The following is a 23,455-nucleotide window of genomic DNA, read 5'->3' on the forward strand; positions in this document are numbered from 1 at the left end:
GCATATCTACATGACACCAACAACCATCTCCCAAAAGATGATTAAGCTACTGTGTAAAATGTAGGAGGAGTTTAGGGAAGAAAAGTGTGACAGACGGACGGACGGACGGATGGACGGACATGAGTAACAACAATATACCCGAACTTTCTTTAGAAAGTGCGGGTATAACAATGCATGGTGTCTAATTTAGCCTTTATTAAACAGTTCTAATAGTTGTAATAAGAATATAAAGTCCACCGAGAACCTGTTTTATGCGTAATAACTCTCCTTATTCCCCTGTGCTAAAAATAGCGATATTTAATACAATAAATTAAATACTAATAAAACAAGCTAATTCAGAGAATTCGTGTCCCCCGCTTAGGGAAAAAGTCGGATCCCCCTGACTTAATTTGTAGAATTATTAAATGTATACATGCATACTGATAGAATACATGTATGTCAATATGCATATAAAGATTTGATTGCTTATTCTTTATTATGTGTATAGAATATTCTTTTTATATTGAATATATTTCACACTGTAATGATGATTTTATAACCTCATAATTTTTTCATTTCACATGCTGTGCTGAATACTATCATTTAGTAAAAAAAAGAAAAGTATTTAAAAAAAAAAAAGAAAAGTATTTAAAAAAAAAAAAAAAAAAAAAAAAAGGATCGACCGTGATTCGATCCCGGGACCTCTCACATATGAAGCGAGAGACATACCACTAAACCACGGAATCACTTTACATGATGTCAAGTATATGCAGAACTGAAGTCACATACATGTGTATATTCATGTTCGGTATTCTCAAAATTTTGCACAATCCATAGTGTTTGATTTATTTAGCCTTTATTAAACAGTTCTTATAGAAGTAATAAGAACATAAAGTCCGCCGAGAACCTGTTTTATACGCAATAACTCTCCTAATGCCCCTGTGCTAAAAATAGCGACATGTAATACCATAAATACTAATAAAACAAACGGGGCGGGGCACTTTGAGAGGGATGAGAGAGGTCCTAGGGAGTTTTGGTATAAAATTATATTGCATAAGCTCAAAATCTTCTTGAAATATCGACCGGAAATGATAGTGTTACACACAGACAGAATGTATAAATTTACGACCTTGAACTTTGACCTTTTGACCTCAAAATCAATAGGGGTTTTCCTTAGGCCACAGGGAGTTGTTATGTGAAATTTCATTGCGATAGCTCAAATGGTTCTAGAGATATCGTGTGGAAACGAAAGTGTTATAACAGACAGAATTTGCTTATTTATGACCTTGACTTTTGACCTTTTGACCTCAAAATCAATAGGGGTCTTCTTTGGTCCATAGGGAGTTGCTATGCTAAATTTCATTGCAAAAGCTCAAAGGGTTCTCGAGATATCGTGTGGAAACGAAAGCGTTACAGAAAGACGGACGGACGGACGGACAAACCCAAATTAATATCCGCCACTTTTCAAGCGGGGGACAACAAACGGGGCGGGACACTTTGAGAGGGTTGAGAGAGGTCCAAGGGAGTTTTGGTATAAAATTACATGTACATTGCAAGAGCTCAAAATCTTCATGAAATATCGCCCGAAAACGATAGTGCAACAAACAGACAGAATATATAAATTTACGACCTTGAACTTTGACCTTTTGACCTCAAAATCAATAGGGGTCTTTCTTAGGCCACAGGGAGTTGTTATGTAAAATTTCATTACAAACGCTGAAAGGGTTCGCGAGATATCGCGCGGAAACGAAAGTGTTCTAACAGACAGAATACACGAATTTATGGAAACGAAAGCGTTACAGACAGACAGAAAGACGGACGGACGGACGGACAGACCCAAATTAATATCCCCCACTTTTCAAGCGGGGGATAATTATAGTTGACATTTAATTAAATGTGTGATACTTACTATCCGAGTGAAGTCTAAATATAGTTTACGGACATAATCTTGTATATAATGTATTGTTAGAGGAATAAGTAAGAATTCTGGTGCACCCGTTTCGGAGTTTATTTGCAATTTTTTTTTTATTTTAAGTATAGATAGTGTAGTCTACTTGTATGCCAAATTATATTGAAATCGAGAGTGGGTCTTCTCTCCAAAATCCTCAAAGTTTGCATAAAAACATACATATTTTGGTAGCTAAAAAATTGAAAAATTGTTTACGAAGACAGATTCACAAACACGATTTAAATGCCACAATCAGGACTTGTGTAGCGTAGTGGTTAGCGTGCTTTGCATGAGATTTTTATTGCCAGGGTTCGAACCCAATGGATACCACATAAATTTTTCTTAATAAAAGAATAAATTTTAACGAAAAGTCAAAACTTTTTGTTTATCATGGGAACTTTACTCTAAATACTAAAATCACAATTTGAATATGATTTTTATATATAAGCTTGTGGGTTTTTTTGCATAACGGGCGAAGCCCGTTATGCTAAAATTATCCCATGTTTCCCACTATTGTTTATGCTAAAATTATCCCATGTTTCCCACTATTGTTGATGTCCCTGGCATACTCTCAAAACTAGACAGTGATTCCTTATATTTCCATTTCATTGTGGAATAAAATTGTAGACTTAGACATTAAGAATGTAGACTAATCGATTTAAATTACACGAGGACTTCCATGCCAATTTCAATAGTCCTCGCACACTGACGTCAAACACAAAGGCAGCCGCACGAGATTTACATGCATATTTGGCCTCCTTAGCGTCAGACACAGAGACAGATGCGCACGAGGTTTGCATGCGTATTAGGCCTCCTTAGCTGCTGACCTATCGACCTGCCTAATTTACATTCCGGTAGAATTATCAGGAAATCAACTCCGCTTACTTTCAAAGGGTTATTATAGAGAAAAAATTTAGAAATGGAAATATTATCGCATATCAAGCTTTCCTGGATCCAAGACCATAAACTGAGAATAGACTTAAGTCAAAATTTAGATTTTGAATATTTTAATTATTATCTAATGAATATGCCTAAATCTTTCAAGTTTGTAAACTATTTGAATACAAACATATCTTGAAAATTTTGTTTCATTTTTAAATTTATTTAAAAAGTTACACTGATTTGAAATTTCGACTCAAGTCTATTCTCAGTTTATGGTCTTGGGGCCTGGTCTCTGCTGCCCCCCTATGCTACGCGACTGGAAACTCTAACCAATCCTTTGTCAAAAGCTGACATCTATCATACCTTAAACAATGGTTTCTCAAATAGGCCTAACTTAAGTATCTGGAAACATATTTGTGAGGATACCTCTTACTTTCGCACAATATTAAAGAGTGTCAGCTATAGGATATGTATTTAAATAGTAATTTTAAAAGTGAGTATTGTCCTCATCAGATTCTTCATCTTCATAAATATCTATTTTGTTCCTTTGAATCCCATGAATTAAGTCAAATCTCTCCATACTGTAAAGAACGCACTTCAACATGTCGTAATTACAAGCTGGAACACATCTTCTACGTTCCCACATGAAGTACCAGTGGCAGAATACGACGTCCATGATGACCATTTTTCTAGTGTAACAGAAGTGCTGTATTATCTCCATGTCACTGGATGACTTTATCCCTGAGGAAAAATGTAAAAATTTGAATGAAGAAAAAGTACGTGTAACATTCCCTCGGTAATCCCACCCTTACCAAACTAGAGGTACCGTGAGCAATGAGCTCACTAAATGATACCCCCGCCTTTCATATGAATATAATGTCAGTGTCCATGTTTTCCTATGGGAAACACAAATTATGTGTCGGACCAAAAAGTAAAATAGGTCACAATGGCAATATATAAAAAAAGATTCTGTGAAAGTCTCAGTAAATTTCATTCATTCAGTGGTATGAGAGGATTTGTGGATAAGAGATGGGTACCCCAAAGCGTAACAGACGGACGTATAGACGGACGGACATCCCGATTACTATACACCCTCCCACTTTTCAAGCGGGGTATAATAAACAAGGAATTGCCATGGCCTTGATCTCTAATTTCTTTGCAGTTTCATCAAAAAGGATCAATTCAGGATAACAAACTAGAGGTACTGTGAGCAATGAGCTCACTAAAAGATACCCCCCGCCTCCCATATAAATATAATGGCAGTGTCCATGTTTTGCTCTGGAAAATCAAAAATATATGTCAGATCAAAAAGTAAAATAGGAGGTGCACAATGGCAATATGTAATTAAGAATCTGTGAAAGTTTCATAAAATTTCCTTCATTGGTATGAGAGGAGTTGCAGATAAGAGATGGGTACCCCAAAGCGTAACAGACGGACGGACGTACAGACGAAAACAATTTCAATTTCCGGCAAAAAAGTTATCTTCATTACTTATTTTATACCAAATATGTCTCAATTTTTTTAAATTGCATTTTAAACCTAAAATTGATTATTTGCAATTTTAAAACTTGGTGGTTTGACCTGTTTTTAACCTGCAATTTTATGTTTTCTCCAGATGTACCAACTGGTAATTTCTTGATTGCAGGTCTCAAGCTTAACTTGACTCCATTATGACTACATAATGTAAGTCAATAACAAGACTCTTTTTTTTCTACAAGAGACCCGTGAGCTACATCGCTCAGTTGAGCACAATAGCTAGGGAAAAAGTTTAAATCAGTTCAGTATTGCGAAGCTTACAATGGAGGGGTGGGGGGGTGAAATTTTACTACCTGAATCTTCCGTATCAGTATAACAAATTGCTTTGCTGTTCTTGAGCAGCAGATTTTTTCCTATTCATTCATTTGCAAAAATTTGATCCCCACACCCTTCACCCGGGGGTCCTTATTTGAACCAATTTGATTTTACTCTACCTAAGGATGCCTCCATATCAATATGACTAATTATGGCTCTCATGTTCCCGAGAATTTTTTCCTATATATTCATCTGTAAAACTTTGATCCCCCGTTGTGGCCACAACTCAGGGTAATGATTTGAACAAACTTGAATCAACGCTACCTAAGGATGCTTCCATAAGATATGACCAATCATGCATATGACTTTGCTGTTCTTAGAAAGAAGAGTTTTAAATAATTTTCCTGTGTATTACTATGTTAAACTTTGATCACCCGTTATGGCCCCAGCCTACCTTGGGGGTTCATTATTTGAACAATCTTTAACCTACACCCACGGAGGACGTTTCCATATAAAATGACCAATCATGGCTTTGCTGTTGAGAAGGCGATTTTTTACATTTTCATATAAAACTCTGTTAAACTTAGATCCCTCATTGTGGCCCAAACCTTAACCCGAGGTCATGATTTGAAAAAAAAAATCAATCTAGACTACCTGAGGATGCTTCCATATAAATATGAACAATCATAAATAGCTGTGCTGTTTTAAGAAAGAAGAGTTTTAAAGAATTTTCCATTGTATTATTATGCCAAAGTAAACTTTTTGGAGAGTTTGGTTGAAATTGGCTTAGCGTTTTTTGAGAAGAAATCAAAAAGTTAACAGACAGGCGGACGGACGCCGGAGAAAATGTGATCAGAAAAGTCCACTTGAGCTTCGGATCAGGTGAATTAAAAATGAATAAGAGGAATCCTTACCCCGTGACTCGAGAAAAATAGTATTTACTTCCAGTTTTGTTTTGTTTTTTCTTGATTTGGCTGTTGCCGGCTATTAGAAATTCTTACAAACCCTTTAGACTTTAGTTTTGTCAAAAGAAAGAAAGATGTAATTAAGTGAGAGCGATACCTATTAAAAAAGAATGAATGTATTGCATGATCAGAGCGTGACCGAAAGAAAAAATTGTCGATTCAAGAGCAGTCCCGAAAGTTTTTGCAGCGTAATACTAGAATTTCATGAGTAACAAACAGGTTACTCGAAGTTCAAGGGGCCACAACAAAAGTTTGAGAAATCGAGGGGATCGAGAGATAGGAAGTGAATAAGATCCGGAGTTTTTAGTTTCAATCCGTATCGTTTTTCTATTGTTTATACAATAGTGGTCAAGTGTATGTTGATAACGTCATTGCACGTTTTCAGTCGTATTTTACAAGATGTTCAAAATTTCAAAGGTGCAGCCAATCAGAGCAAAGCGCACGTGCATGCACGTGAGATCGCGTGATTTCAAAAAATGAAAAGTTACGGCAATATCCATTATAATCGGATGTGTAGTTTACAAGATCACTCGTGGACAAAATTTTCCCAGGAAGAAGAAAAATAAAAAATAATAATAAAAACAAATACTTGATTTCAGCAACAATGAGCGTATTTTGAATCAATAAAATGATTTATAAGTTTCAATATCTATTTGTTCTCATTTCATGATACATGAAACCTGAATAGCAATTGTCGGTGTGGCTATTCAACAGAGCGAGCGTTCGCGAACATTTTTGTTGGAGGTATTAATTTAGTAATTTTGGCGAGCGCTCGCGAACATTCGCTCAGTTGAACGTTCGCTCAGTTGATTTCTGGTGATCGGTTATTCTATAATTCATGATTTCTTGTGCAATGATTGCCATACTGGGATTATGACTAGACAAGACTTCATTTCGAGAACTTCGAGAGATCGGAGTTCGGGCCATCGAGAGTCTCTTGTTTTTATATGCAAACAAGATGTGTTTGTGAAACACTATGCGCCCGGCGGCAACAAAGTTTGAAAAAGCTTTATTAAGCATATACAGTAAAACTCTTTTAGTACGAACACGGATATTGCGAATTCACAGATATAGCGAATTCATCTTGGATCCCCAGCTATATAAATTTAATGGATTTCTTATACGGTTATAACGAATTACGATTATAGCGAAGTAATTTCATAGGTCCCAGCGACTTCGTTATAACCGAGTCAAGTTCACAAAGTCATTGACCTTCAGTTGGTATCATTTGAAAGTACTTAATTAGTGGAGTAGGCAAACCAAATATTAAGTCTCTATCTCATATGATTCAAAAGTTATGGCAAATGTTTATAAAAGCTATTTTTAGCACATGTCACAGTCAGGGTCACAAGGTCACTGACCTTGGTGTCACTTAAAAGAATATTATTAGTTGTGTAAGCATATCAAATATAAAGTCTCTATCTTCTATGGTTCAAAAGTTATGTCAAAAAGTCGAAAAAGCTATTCTTACAATATAGGTCACGGTCAAGATCACAAGGTCATTGAACTTAGTGTCATTTGATAGAACTTTATCAGTGGAGTATGCATACCAAACACGAAGTCTTTGTCTCTCATGGTTCAAAAGTTATGGTGAAGGTTAAAGTTGACAACAGACAGACAGACAAGACAAAAACAATATACTCCCTGGATCTATCGATTCGGGCGCATAAAAATTAGGTTTAAGTACACTTTCGAGCTAATCAACGCATCACCAAGTCTGTTGTGAAAGTTGATATTTTTTCTCACTGATTTGTACCTTTCCATGATACCTAACACACTGCGTTTATTAATGGTGACAAATAGTGTGTTTTTTAGTTTTACTCATATCCGTCCAGATCAGTTGCCTATGGCAAGAAACTTGAGTATGATGACGTATGCGACTTTTGAGGCCTGGGCACCAGGAAAGAAAACTCTGAAAAGAGGTCTATGGGCCACAACGCTATTACTCACCTGAGTACTTTCGGAAGAAAAAACAAATCATTTCAGTATTGAAAAGTTTAAGGAGGCCAGGGGTCGACAAATAAACCATCAGTTGTAACTTAATTTTGTATTTACATGTATGATCTTTTAAGCTGTAAACTATTATTCGCAAAGAAATATTTCATACATTTTAGTTTTAAAGTTTGATCATTTTTGTAAATCTTTATATGAAACTCTTCTTTTAATGGAGATAAATATAATCTAAAAATGGCCACAACCACCCAGCCGGCTTAAATATATAAGAGGTCGGGGCAGGGAGGATTTGGTTTGAACAAACCTGAATCTTCAGTACCTGAGAATGCTTCTAAATAACTATGACTTTTAGATTTTTTTTTGGAATTTTAAAGAATCCAGTTTAAAACTTAATCACCAATTGTGGTCCCGCCTTTCCCCCGGGAAAAAAATTGAATCTACACTACCTGAGAATGCTTCGACATTAATATGACCAATCATGGCTTTGCTGTTCTTTAGAAAATTATTTTAAAAGAATTTTTTTCCCATTTATACCTAGATTGAACCTTTATCCCAAACTGAAAGTATGGCCACACCCTACGCCCAGGACAAATCATTTAGACAAAGGATGATGTGACATACATGGACCAAGGTAAACTGACAAAAAGTTAAGCATTTGAATTGAAAATATATTTTAAATGTATTTTATGCCTTATTATAGTTCCTGAATATAATGATACATATATATGAGATACATGCATGTTTCACATATAAACAAGATGTGTTTGTGAAACACTATGCGCCCGGCGGCAACAAAGTTTAAAAAACATATAAACATTTTCTAGCATATAGGTCAAAGTCAAGGTCACAAGGTCAATGATTTTTTGGGTGTCATTTGAAAGAACTTGATTAGTGAAGTATACATACCAAATAAGAAGTCTTTATCTCTCATGATTCAAAAGTAATGGTCAAGGTTCAAAAAAGCTATTTTTAGCATACAGGACACAGTCAAGGTCACAAGGTCATTGATGTTGGTGTCATGTGAAAGGGTTTAATTAGTAGAGTCTACATTCCAAATCTCAAGGCTCTATCTTTCTTCCTTCAAAGGTTATGGCGAAGGCTAGAGTTTGCCGACAAAACAAACTATATTTAGCGTATAGGTCACAGTCAAGGTCACAAGGCCATTGACCATGGTGTCATTTAAAAGAGCTTAATCAGTGCTGTATGCGTATCAAATATGAAGTCTCTATCTTTTGTTTCAAAAAATATGGCAACGATTAAAGTTTGCAGAAAAAAACTATTTTTAGCATATAGGTCACAGTCAAGGTCACAAGGTCATTGACCTTGGTGTCCTTTGAAAGAACTTAATTAGTGGAGTATGCATACCAAATACGAAGTCTCAACCATTTATGGTTTAAAAGTTATGTCGAAGGTTAAAGTTTGCAGACAAACAGACAGACAGGACAAAACAATATACGCCTCGGATCTTTCGATCCCGGCGCATAAAAACATCCAATGACCAATATGTGCGATGAAAAGGATCCAAACAGTAGCATGCAAAATAAATGCGATTCTTGGAGGGATTCATTTTAACATCAAAATAGTGAAACTTTATTGATACTATTTGACTTTTATGCCTTGTGCCCTTCACTTATAAGTGTAATTTCATCTATAATGATATCGTATGATAAACAAGCTCACATGATATTCACATGAAACAAGAGGCCAATGGGCCTTATAGCGTTTCCTACCATTCAAGTTGATTCAGGCCATGACATTCATTCACAATTTTGAAAGAGGCTACATTATATTATGCTTATCATAACTATACACTTAGCATGCTTATATAGATAACTTAATATCTATAGGCAGAGAAGGGCAACAAAAACTGCATTTCAACTGATTTTCTTTAGAAGAAGATTTAAAAAAACATTTCAACTAATCTTCTTGAGGAGAAGATTAAAAAACATTTTCACTTTTTCTCCATTATCCCCCCCTGAAAAAACAATTGAATCCCCTTCACCCAAGAATGCAGTGATTCTGCATGGAGAAGAATTCAAAATGTGAAAATTTTACCGACGATTAGATGAACAGACAACAAACGAACTACAGACAAAATGTGATCAGAGGAGCTTTAAGCTCGGACAGACGATCAGATAGAACCCACACGTAGGTATAAAGAAGGTAGGAAAAAAAACATTTCTCAATTTTAAAAGTGATATTTTTCAAAATTATATTGTTTATATCATCTTTTGCACGTTTAATTCTGTTTTTCATTGTTTTAATGTTTTATCAATAATAAATTATTTATTTTTCACTCATGTTTAGATATGTGAAAAAAAAACGCTTCATATATGATTCGAACTCTCTCCATAGCGCAGGGTTTGGTTCAAGACCGACCGCTTTAACTACTACGCTACGACGTATTTATGCGTTATCGACGTCTGTCAGTGTGATTTAAATAAAGGGATTTTTTAAAGTTTACATTTTTTCAGAAATTTTCGATTTTCATATAGAATGGGTTCAGATTCCATTTTTTTTTTTTTGACAAATAAAATAGATTTTACATTTAAGTTTCCATAATTTAAGCATTAACGCAGAATGGAGACTTGACCCATTCATGTTCAAAATTAATCTTTTATAGCTATAATAGACCCATTTTCCACAAATATGCTTAACTTTCAACTTTTAAATAAAGATTATCAAATAATAAGTCGTTCAGTAAAATAAAATGATAAAATGTTTTGAAGATGACTTTACTGAGAACATGATTTTAGAAATATATAGAAAAAATAAACTTTTCTGTGAATTTTGAAAATTGAGAAACATTTTGTCTCAGAGCGGCGGAATGTCTACGCCTTATACGCCCTCTTTCTTTGTGTTAGAGTATCGCAAGTTAAACGGTCACATGAATCCTGTTCATCAGGTAGACGGAGTTCAAATTTTAATAGACCAGAAGTATCTGTCGAGACTGTAGCTCTACTGGTTTGTACTTATAACAAAGGAAGAGAAAAGAAGCCATTGCCATGCATCAGACTAAAACTGTAGGAGTAGTAGCATTTTAAAGGAATTTCAGACATTTCTATTTTTAGTAACCATGGCAACTAGTTTCACCGAAATCAAAAACTGATGCAGTATTTTATGGGTCTTAGAGTAGTCTACTTGTGTGCCAAGTTATATTGAAATCAGACTAAAACTGTGGGAGAAATAGCATTTGAAAGGAATTTTACAGAAAAATCTATTTTTAGCAACCATGGCAACACCGTTCATCCTAATCAAAAAACGATGAACTAAATTGTGTATCTTAGTGTAGTCTACTTATTAATATGGGCTAATTTATATTGAAATCAGACCAAATTAAAACTGTAGGAGTAGCAGCATTTTGAAACCAGAAGTCTCTGTCGAGACTGTAGCTCTAATGGTTTCTACTTATAACAAAGGTTGAGAAAAGAAGCCATTGCCATCAGAACAAAACTGTAAAAGGCGTAGTGTTTTAAAGAAATTTCACAGACATTTCTATTTTTAGTAACCATGGCAACACTGTTCATTGAAATCAAAATCCGTTCCACTATTTTATGTATCTTAGTATAGTCCAATTGTGTGCCAAGTAATATTGAAATCAGACCAAAACTGTAGAAGTAGTAGCGTTTTAAAGGAATGTCACAGAAAATTCTATTTTTAGTAACCATTGCAACACCGTTCATCGAAATCAAAATCTGATGCCCCATTTTATGTATTTTAGTGTAGTCTACTTGTGTGCCAAGTACTAGTAATATTGAAATCAGACCAAAACTGTAAAAGGAGTAGTGTTTTAAAGGAATTTCACAGAAAATTCTACTTTAAGTAACCATGGCAACACCGTTCATCGAAATCAAAATCCGATGCACTATTTTATGTATGTTAGTGTAGTCTATTTGTGTGCCAAGTTATATGGAAATCAGACCAAAACTGTAGGAGGAGTAGCGTTTTGAAAAATTGTTTACAAACAGACGGACGGACGACAGACACCTTATTATCGCATAAGCTCTTCTGGTCTCTGACCAGTAGAGCTAAAAATTGTTTACAGACAGACAGACAGCTGGACAGCTAGACAGACAGATGGACGGACGACGGACACCTTACTATCGCATAAGCTCTTCTGGTCTCTGACCAGCAGAGCTAAACCAGGTGTGTTCTTATAACAAAGGATGAGAGAAGCCATTGTCATCAGACCAAAACTGTAGGAGCAGAAGCGTTTTAAAGAAATTTTAAAGACATTTCTATTTTTAGTAACAATGGCAACACTGTACCTCGAAATCAAAAACCGATGCATTTAATTATGTATCTTAGTTTAGTCTACTTGTGTGCCATGTTTTAATGAAATCAGACCAAAATTGTAGGAGGAGTAGTGTTTTAAAGGAATTTCACAGACATTTCTCGTAATCGAAAATCGATGGACTATTTTATGTATCTTAGTGTAGTCTACTTGTGTGCAAAGTTATACTGGAATCAGACTAAAACTGTAGGAGGAGGAGTATTTTAAATGAATTTCAAAGAAAATTTTATTTTTAGTAACCATGGCAACACCGTTCATCGAAATCAAAAACCGATGCAGTTTTTTAATGTATCTTTGTGTAGTTTACTTGCGTACCAAATCTAATTGAAATCAGACTAAAACTGTAAGAGGAGTAGCATTTGTTAGGAATTTCACAGAAAATTCCTATTTTTAGTAACCATGGCAACATCGTTCATCGAATCAAAAACCGATGCAGTTTTTTATGTATCTTGGTGTAGTCTACTTGTGTGTCTAGTTATATTGAAAATAGACCAAAACTGTAGGAGGAGTAGCGATTTGAAAAATTGTTTACAGACAGACGGACGACGGACACCTTACTATCGCATAAGCTCTTCTGGTCTCTGACCAGTAGAGCTAAAAATTAAAGGTCTAATAATTGGTGTAAAATATGTCAAAAAAAATACGACCAAATACTAGTAATATGCTTTCAGTAATTTTTAAAAACAATAAAATGTGCACAATGCTGACAAGGTTGTTGAAATCCCTGTAATATCAACGTCTCTGTAATTACCCTTCCTCGTTTGAAGAATATGCTAGTACTCGGGCTGCTCTTTAGTATCGAATAAGACTCAGTTGAAAGGTGTAGATATATTTATGGAAGAGAGCTAACCGGATATTTCTGTATAAATAGGGGAAAATGACGATAATAATGCTGTAACCGTCTCGTTTATCAAACAATTTAACAAGTTGTGTGTTGGCTGTTATCGTCTATAGTCAGTCAAGTATCCAGATATGCAACAGAAGTGACAGACTCTATAATAACCCTTTTTATCGTTTTTTTCATCTTCTTTGTCCAGTGTTATTGAGAAAAATTTTTATAGACTTTTCCATAAACTTTGATCAAAACACTTTGATTCCCTATTATGACCCTCATCAACCCTAGTAATTCTTAGGGAGATGTAAGAAATTAATGTCCAGCTTTACGGATGACTGGACTGACTAATGGTAGACAAATAGTGAAAAGCTGACTACCACTGAATTAAGGTACATATAAGCGTAACATTACACTTCTTTTATTGATTAATTTTATATTACCAATCCATTCTGCAAATTCTGTCCAGTCTCTTGCCCTTGGTGCATTAGTTCTCAGATCCAATTTCATAGACAGCTCCAGGTACTGATTGTGTGTTATGTTAAAGACATCCCACATTTTCGGCACACGACCCTCCATTACTCTCTGTATAGTTAGACATAACTAAAACAAAAATAGTACCATCTTTTCAATGCAGCATGATGTTCGTAATAACTCTAGTAATTTTGATATTCTATTTCTATAATCTTCAAGATTTATCACATTAAATGTCATCAACAACACAATAATCAAAAGTTGGAGAAACTCTGAGGAATTTTCCTTACAAATATTTCACAAATTCTATAAATATTACTGTTAAGAATTCTACGAAGATAACAGAAACATTTTGTTTTGTAGCTGCATTTGTATTGAAAATATATTTCAAATGTATTTTATGCCTTATTATAGTTCCTAAATTTGGTGATACATATATATCAGATACATGCATGTTTTACATATAACCCCCCCCTCCAAAAAAACCACCCAATGACCAATATGTGTGATAAAAAGGATCCAAACTTTAGCATGCAAAAAAAATGCGATTCTTAGAGGGAATTCATTTTAACATCAAATTAGTGTGAAATTTTATTGATACTATTTGACTTTTATGCTTTGTGCCCCTCACTTATAAGTCTAATTTCATTTATAATGGTATCGTATAATAAACCAACTCACATGATATTCACATGAAACAAGAGGTCAATGGGCCTTATAGGTCACCTGAGCGTCAAGTAACAACTTTACTACCATTCAAGTTGATTCATGTTTTAAACCAGAGGCCATGACATTCACAGTTGTGAAAGAGGCTACAATGCTTATCATAACTATACACTTAGCATGCTTAGATAGATAACTTAATATCTATAGGCAGAGAAGGGCTACAAAAACTGCATTTAAACAAGAAAGTAATATTCAGCAATAATCATTAGTGTCCAACCCCACAGGAATCCCTGACCCTGGGTCCACAAAATTCACAGTTTTGGAAAAGGCACCATTGTTACAACGCACTTTGAAAAATTACGCACTTTGAAAAAATTTTTCAAAGTGCGTTAAAATTTGGGACCAAGCTAACGCACTTTGAAAAAAATAATTTTTTTTCAAAGTGCGTTAATATCGACCATATTAACGCACTTTGAAAAAAATGTAAAGATTGATCAATATTCCTTCAAATAATCGGTATGATAAATAACATAACTTTCTTATGATAAAGTCACTGTAGGACCTGAGATATTGACGTTTTAATTATTTAAGGTTTTGATAAAATAAAAGGGAAAATTAAAGGGTCTTGAAAAAAAGAGTGACGATTGTTTAAGTTCACTAATTCGTTTCTTCTTCCTTTATTTTAAATTCTAGTCTTTGATAAGTAGATGTAAAGGTGTATAGGGGGCACTAACTGAGGACAGTTTCAAGCAATTTAACATTCTTCATAATAAAAAGGGGACAATTTGATTGTTCAAAACTATGAAAATTCTTCCTCTCTCATACGTTTTACTGTACTTAAAAATTTCTTGTTTTCATCTGTTTTAATTAACTCATTTATTATTGAAAGTTTTCAACGTCATACCAGTAAGGTAAATACATAATTATATGAATGCTTTGAGTATATCATAGCCATCGAGACTGGGCGAAGGGCCAGGGGAGGGGATGGGGGGCTAAGCCCCCCACTTATTTTGGAATAAGTCGTATAAGCATTGAAAATGCAAAGTACCCTTTTTAGGTTTATTGCTCCCCTCCTCCGTTTGTTACCGACACCTATGTATTGGAAAGATAAAGATTTGGACTGAGGGATCTTATACCCGTCTTCTCCTCTTTTCAACGGGAGTAAATCAATTCATTTTTGAGGTTAGGGTTAGGCTTAGTTTTTTGAAAGATAAATAACAAATAAAATCTTTCCATGACTAAAATATGATTTTTTTTTTCAAAGTGCGTTAAGTGTCTCCATGGTAAAATATATTGATGTAGACTCTTAACGCACTTTGAAAAAATTTTTCAAAGTGCGTTGAGTTGGTCCCAAATTCAACGCACTTTGAAAAAAATTTTCAAAGTGCGTTGATTTTGTCCCAAAAATTACGCACTTTGAAAATTTTTTTCAAAGTGCGTAATTTTTTCAAAGTGCGTTGCCACACACCATACTCATCACATAAATGTTTGATTAATACCAAGAAGCAGATCTCAAGGTATTTATTCATTTTCAGTATATAAAGAGCCCCCAATCTACGGTACCCCTGACCATGGGACCTTGCAATTCACTAATCTGTAAGGACCGTTGTCCATCTGCTTAATACCAAGGAGCAGAAGAGAAGATTTTCAAACAATTATTGCATTTCATTATGTAATCAATAAACCCTACCATTACACCAGAATCTCTGAACCAAGGGCAATGAAAGAACTACGAACTCTAACTCTTGATTCCCGCCTACATTTTGCACCCATCAAATTCAATATTAATGGCAATTTGGCCATTAAATCTTTGTTTAAAACAAAGAACAGTTCTATGGTAATTGATTAATCATTTTAATTCCAGCGCTAGATAGTAAATTATCATTAATTCCAGCTCTTGAAAAAAGGGGGGTAGACGATATTTTCTAGTGAAATCGAAATTTCAAGAATCACTATATTTTGAAATAGTCTTAAATATGATGAAATGTATCTCATATCTTTTCTTATGTTTTACGCAAATAAATAATACATATATAAATTAATAGAATACAATTATTTAGTTGTAAATAGCTTTAAAATTGGTGAAAAATCAGCATTTTTTCCGTTTTTTGTCTATAAACATATCCCCCCCCCGTGAAACACAAAAAGCTTTGGCATAAATTTGAAAAAAAAAACAGTCCATATTACCTGTAAAAAGGAATTTTGGTTTCACGGGGAGGGGGGGGGGGGTGTTTAAAAAATATTTCCGTTTTCCGTTGATTTCTATAGTGAAAAACACAAGTTTTACCAATATTATAGAGTTATCTCTCTTTGGTATCCCAAATAAGTAACGTTTTATGAAAATACATATAAATATGTATAAAAATTTTGAAAATCATTCGAATATGTTAACTTTTGAGAATTGACAATATTGAAGTACCCGAGGCCTTCCGTGTGCAATCTGAAGGCCTCGGGTACTACCCTATTGTCATCCGAGTGAGTTATCTTTTCTTGGGCGAAGAGTTTCACACTGTGCAGAAAGCTGGGATTTTCGTTAGATAAAAGCTATTTTCGATGGATATATTTGGAATATTTTAGCCTGGATGAGTACTAGGATATCATTTGCGCTAGTTCATTTCAGGATTTGTGTAACTTTTCTCAAGTAAGTTGTTTTTTGACTTAGTTTAAAAATCGTGTGCTACTTTCGATTCTTCCCTTGTGTATTTTTATATGTGAAATAGAGAACAGAGTGGGTAAGATGCCCCTGTGCTTCAAGGCTAAGGAAACCGAGCAGCATCTCCTGAGCATTTAAACGGACATTACCCGTGATCACACGTGTTTTGGCCAGGGAATCCACCTGACAGTTGTATTCACCGATAGTACAACAAAGGAATCAATACTGACTCAAATCGCCTTGTAGTATGACTTAGAAAAAACCTAGAATTTTACGTTTATTCAATAAATGAATTGCTTGTCATTGTTAACATGGAAATAATAGGACAAAAAGAAACAAATGAAATTGCTTTACGAAATGGGTTGAAATGTTCTATGTGCCTTTCCCATCGCCATCATATTTTTTTTCAGGTGTAAAATTACTGTAGTACCCGTAGTAACCCATAATGCAATTCTCGTTTATCTGATTTGTCAGGTAAAGCCATCTTTGTGCCTCATTTGATAAGCTGACGCCAAAAAATATTGTCTCGGTTCCAAATACATGTAAATTTGTCCAATGAGAAATTTTAATGTAGAAAAATAATATCAAGAGAATATATATACTAAATTGAACTAATTCAAATGAAATTGAAGTGCATTTCTACAGATATTATATAGGGTAATAGAAATTGAAACACAACATAACTTCTCTGTTACCATGTCTCCACGTGCTTGTTACATTTCCGTGAATAATTTACCCTATCTCGCTGTTATCTCGCTTACTCTCGCCAGAGCTACTACCAAAGCTACTTTGAACTACTCGGGTTTTATAATTTGCAGAACACCGAAAAATAAAAAGTTACGATCACATTAGTAGGGGTGCCTAAGATATCGTTAATCTTATGCATGAGACAACAGTAACAGAATTACCTAAATGAATAAGCATGATCAACGATAATTCTTTATCAATCTACTTTCGCCGACTTTTCTGTCAATTGATGAACATTTTCGTTGTCCCCCGCTTTCGTGAAAGCGAGGGGACATTAAATCTCATTCGTCTGTCTGTCTGTCCGTCCGTCCGTCACAAAAACTTTAACCTTGCGTATAACTTTTGATTTAGTGGAGCTATGACTTTCAAATTTCACATGTGTATTCCTTGTGACAAGAACTTTCTTTTCGTACCACCAAATTTGACCTTTTGACCTTGACCTTGGAGTTTGACCCACTTTTACACAAAAATTCCGAACTTTAAGCTTGGCCATAACTTTTGAATGGTAGGTACTAGGACTTTCCTATTCCAAATATCTATTTTCTGTGGCAAGACCTTTCATTGGATACCAACAACTTTGACCTCTTGACCTTGACCTTGGAGATTTACATCCTTATGAAAAAAAAATTTAACCTTGAGCATAACTTTTGAATGGTAATATTAGGGCTTTTATACTTCACATATGTAATCCTTGTGAGAAGACCTTTCATTGGATACAAAGAACTTAAACCCTTTGACCTTGACTTTGGAGTTGACCTATTTTTAAAAGACTTTAGCCTTGTTCATAACTTTCGAACGGTTAGGGTTAAAGTTTTCATCCTTCACATATGTATTACTTGTGACAAGACCTTTCTTAAAACACCAAAAACTTAGACTCTTTCACCTTGGAGTTTGACCTACCTTTCAAAAATTTATCCTCGACTATATTTTTTGAACAAGTGGTGCTAGGGATTTTGTATTTCACAGTCGTATTTCTTGTGAGAAAACCCCTACTTTGGGTAATAATATATTTAATTTGAATTTAAGAATATTTTAATCTTCGTTATGTTGCCATTCGGGGTCATCAGTGTTTCACAAACACATCTTCGTTATATTGAGAAGAGATAGGGCTTTCATATATGACATGTGCATTACCTGTGACAAGATAATTTCAAGCATGCTATGATTTCTTAATACCCCCTTGATCTTGACCCTCCCGATTGACCTTATTTTTCAACAAGAGGCCCATGGGCCTTATAGGTCACCTGAGTATCATGCAACAACTTTCCAACAATTGAATTTGATTCATGTTTTAATCTAGAACCCATGAAATTCACAATTTTGAAAGAAGCACCATTGCTTATCATAATCATGCACTCGGCATACTTACTTTGGTTAGTAATACCCAGAGGTACATGTAGATCACAGTAACACAGAGAAAATGCATTTCCTCTTTATCGTTATCAGTTGTGCACCCAATACCACTGACCATGGGGCCACATCTTTCAAAATTTTGGAATTTTATAAATTTTATTTCATCATGTTGATGATAAAATTGTACTAGATAATTATAAAGAAAAAATGATGAAAAAAATATCTAAATTTACAGAAAATTCAAAACTATACTTGTACAGTAAAATAAAACACAGTGTCGATATGGAAGAGTATCTTACGCTTGAAAATAGTTTTAAGAATAGACAAATGCTAACTAAATTTCGAACAAGTGACCACTGCCTAATGATAGAAACTGGTAGACATAAGAAAATACCTCGAGAACAAAGATTATGTTCTTCATGTAATACTATTGATGATGAATCACATTTTTTTCTACAGTGTAGCTTGAATATACAAGCAAGGAATATACTTATAAAAGTTATGTTAGATAATTGTTCTTCATTCTACCTCAAATCACCTACTCAGAATCTTGAATATATACTAAGTCCAAAACTTGAAGTTATACCGGCTGTTTGCACTTTTATAAAACAATCATTAGAATTGAGAACTAAAAGGTCCACATCGGTGTAACATTTAGGGAATAAATTTCTATATGGATATTGTATATATAATTCATTGTTCTCATTGATTTTGTTTCTTTTTTGTATTGCTTGACCCATATGGGTGTAATATGCAATAAAGATTATTATTATTATTATTAATACCAAAGTGCAGATTTCAAAGCATTAAATCATTTTCAGACCCCCCATCCAAGTACCTCTGTCCCAGGGGCCAGGAAATTAAGCATTTTTGGAAGGAGCAGCGTTCTTCGTCATAAATATATACTAAGATCATTGCCATAAAACCCAGGATCAAAGGAAAAGATTTTCAAAGAATTTATGCATTTTCACTATATAAACTCTAGAGCCCCGCCCTAACACAAGAGGCCCTGACCCAGGGGCCCTGAAATTCACAAATCTCAAAGAGGCATCCTTCCTCATAGGGTTTTCTATTGTTTTAGCCGTCTTGAAGAGGTAATCATCGTGCCAGACTACCTAAATGGCCGGTCTAAGCTGTGTACATATGATTAACATCAATTAAACTTGAATTAATAAAATATCAAGCAACTCGTCAATTTAAATCACAGAATGAATCAACAAATTATCGCACGCCATATTGCATCATCTTTTTAAATACACATAAGCGGCCTTAAAATTAGGTACTGTTAAAAAATAATGAGAAAAAAATAAAATAAAATCTTTATCAAAATATACATTTTATAATTAAAATAACACAAGTTTTGCTCAGAAATGTTTTAATTATTTACTCTTAACTGAAGTACAAACAGTTTTTTTTAATGACGTAAGCGATACACAAATAAACACATGCAGTATTCTGTATAGAGTTCAGTTAAGGTAATGGGTCTGGTTTATTTCTTCGCATATGGTTAATAAAGTAACTTTCCATGTTTTTTCTGTTCTTATTTTTTAATTTCTTTTCATAATAATCAGCATGTATGTCGAATTTATCCTCACTAATAATAATTTCCATTTTTTTTAAGACCTTAAGAATACATTACGTGTCTGCCGATAATTAATTAACATGTTGACATATAATTATAACAGACACCAATTATATATGTTTCTTAACATCTGTCAAATAGTTCTGCATTTCTTCAGTATGTTAGTTTCTCGGGAAACCGGCCACCCCTCTAGTCCGGCCATTTTATTCAGTCCGGCAGCTGGCCGGTTTAGAGAAGTTTTACTGTACTTAGTTTATTTAATATCCAGGAGCAGAGAAGATTTTCAAAGAAATAATGCATTTTCACTGTATAATCAATAGAGTCCCGCCCTAACACCGGAACCCCTGACCCTGGGGCCGTAAAATTCTCAATTTTAGAAGAGGCAGCCTTATTCACCATAACTATGCACTTGGTTAGTTTATTTAATGCCAAGGTGCAGAAAAGAAGAATATCAAAGAAATATTGCATTTTCACTATATAATCTATATAGCCCCGCCCTGCCACTAGAACCCCCGACCCTGGGGCCATTAGATTCACAATTTTAGAAGAGGCAGCCTTATTCACCATAACTATGCACTTGGTTAGTTTATTCAATGCCCGCAAACAGAAAAGAAGAATATCAAAGAATTATTGCTATAATAATATATATGGCCCCGCCCTAGCACTAGAACCCTTGACCCTGGGGTCATTAAATTCAAAATTTTGGAAGAGGCAGTCATTTTCAACTCAACTATGTACTTGGTTAGCTTATTTAATGCCCAGGAGCAGAAGAGAAGAATTTAAAAGAAATAATGCATTTTCACTATATAACCTATTTACATGTAGCCCCGCCCTAGCACTAGAACCCCTGACCCTGGGGCCATGAATTTTACAATTTTGGTAGAAGACTTAATGCTGATTACAATCATACCAACAGTTTGACTGCTTGGTATCCAGGAGTAAAGAAGAAGATTTTTAAAGATTGCACTAATTTTAGTGGTTTTTGCCCCACCCCCCAGGCCCCAGGGGGCAGGGACCATGAAATATTCACAATTTTTGTTCCCCTTCTCCTATAGATGCTATATGCCAAATTTGGTTGAAATTGGTTCAGTGGTTTCAGAGAAGAAGCTGAAAATGTTCAAATGTTAACGCACGACGGACGACGACGGACGAAAACAGATAGCAATAGGTCACCTGAGTTTACTCAGGTGACCTAAAAAAATCAACTTCAATGATAATTTCTAAATAAATGACATTTGATAGGGTGTTCATATTAGACACAATATGTCATAAAAAAATAACATCTCGCCCACAAAGACACCAAAAGCGGGGGACAACAATTCTTTGGATTTGCTTATTGGTAGATTATGAATACTTACATCTGACTTCCAGTAGTCTTTAGTGTGGTCTTCCTCAGCAGAAGAAGAAGAGGAGGAGCTGCATCTGCCAGTTGGACGAGGCTGATCATACAGGTTAATATTTAAAGGTAAATTACAAATCCTATAGAAAAAGGATAAAGTTACCATTTTTCATTTACCCAAATATATATTATTTTATTTAAATCTGAGACAACTAAAACTTTTGATTGAAATAATGATACTTTTTTCTCTCATGTATGATTTTTATTCTTTATCCATGTAGGAGAAAGAAAGAAATATAAGGGGACGACCATTTGATTCAGAAGGGGTTGATAATCTGTCCTCGAAAACGTTGGTAATAAAAAATCTGTCCCTGACCCCCTCCCGCCAACGAATTAGAGTTGTCGACTGTGTTGTTAGCCTTCTTTTGAGTGTTAGACTTTTTGTTCCCCGCTTTCGTGAAAGCGAGGGGACATTAAAACTCATTTGTCTGTCCGTCCGACACAAAAACTTTAACCTTGCCGATAACTTTTGATTAAGTGGAGCTATGACTTTCATATTTCACATGTGTATTTCTTTGGGTACAACCAAATTTGACCTTTTGACCTTGGAATTTGACCCACTTTTACACAAAAATTCCACTTTAACTATGGGCATAACTCTTGAATGGTAGATACTAGGACTTTCCTATTCCACATACTGTGAAATCACAAATTTTCGTGGGGGTTTAATTTTCGTTGTTTTCAAGGTATGAAGAGACCCACGAATTCATATCCATCACGAAATGTAAAATGTAACATACAATACTACTTAACAACTACTCATCCATGAATTCAAAACCCCACGAACCGAGAGGTTTTACTCACGAATCGCGAAAATCACGAAAATCTGACCCCACGAAAATATGTGATTTTACAGTATGTATTTTTTGTGGCAAGACCTTTCAGTGGATTTCAACAACTTTGAAAGTTTGACTTTGACCTAGGAGATTTACGTACTTATGAAAAAACTTTAATCTTGACCTTGATGTTTTAACTACTGTTTAAAAACTTTAACCTTGGTCACAACTTTTGAACGATAGATACTAGGACTTTCATATTTCACATATGTATTCTTTCCACCAAGACCTTTCATTGGATACCAACAGCTTTGACCTTTTAACCTTGACCTTGGAGATTTACGTACTTAAGAAAAAACTTTAACCTTTACCATAACTTTTGAATGGCAAGACTAGGGCTTCGTACTTCATATATGTAATCCTTGTGACAAGACCTTTCGTTGGATACAAAGAACTTTAACCCTTTGACCTTGACTTAGGAGTTGACCTACTTTTAAAAAACTTTAACCTTGTTCATAACTTTTGAACGGTTAGGGTTAGGGTTTTCATCCTTCACATATGTATTACTTGTGACAAGACTTTCTAAGAAACCAACAACTCAGACCCCTTCATCTTGGAGTTTGACATACCTTTCAAAAATTTGTCCTCGACTATAACTTTTGAATAGGTGGTGCTAGGGATTTTGTATTTCACAATCGTATTTCTTTTGAGAAAGCCCCTACTTTGGGTTATAATATATTTAATTTGCATTTTTTGAAAATATTAATCTTCATTATGTTGCCATTCAGGGTCATCAGTGTTTCACAAACACATCTTCTTCCTTATATTGAGAAGAAATATGGCTTCCATATATGACATGTGCATTACCTGTGACAAGATAATTCCAAGCACGCTATGATTTATTACCCCTTGATCTTGACCCTCACGATTGATCTTATTTTAAAAAATCAACTTCAATGATAATTTCTAAATAAATGACATGAGAAAGGGTGTTCATATTAGACACAATATGTCATAAAAAATAACATCTCACCCACAAAGACACCGAAAGCGGGGACCACAATTCTCAGTCAAGAAGAAAATTAATAATCTGTCCTTGATTTTGTTGGAAATGAATAATCTGTCCTTCACTGACATGAATTTAAACTAAAGGCATTGTGA

At 34.6% G+C, this 23,455-nt stretch overlaps 1 protein-coding gene across 1 annotated transcript in view; it reads right to left on the reverse strand.

Annotated features, from left to right (window-relative positions):
* Nucleotides 1-2,465: 2,465 nt before the first annotated feature.
* LOC134245801 (uncharacterized) overlaps nucleotides 2,466-23,455 on the reverse strand; it is a 56,519-nt gene continuing 35,529 nt past the window's right edge. The window contains exons 4-6 of the mRNA XM_062728051.1: nucleotides 21,478-21,598; nucleotides 13,088-13,247; nucleotides 2,466-3,550 (exon numbers count right to left, since the gene is read on the reverse strand). Of these exons, the coding sequence (XP_062584035.1) occupies nucleotides 3,297-3,550; nucleotides 13,088-13,247; nucleotides 21,478-21,598 (535 nt within the window). The 3' untranslated portion in view covers nucleotides 2,466-3,296. The remainder of the gene's footprint in view (nucleotides 3,551-13,087; nucleotides 13,248-21,477; nucleotides 21,599-23,455) is intronic.

This window comes from Saccostrea cucullata, unplaced genomic scaffold (assembly GCF_032062105.1).
Source record: "Saccostrea cucullata isolate Sc308-1 unplaced genomic scaffold, CSIRO_AGI_Scuc_v1 ctg2184, whole genome shotgun sequence".
Taxonomy (NCBI): domain Eukaryota; kingdom Metazoa; phylum Mollusca; class Bivalvia; order Ostreida; family Ostreidae; genus Saccostrea; species Saccostrea cuccullata.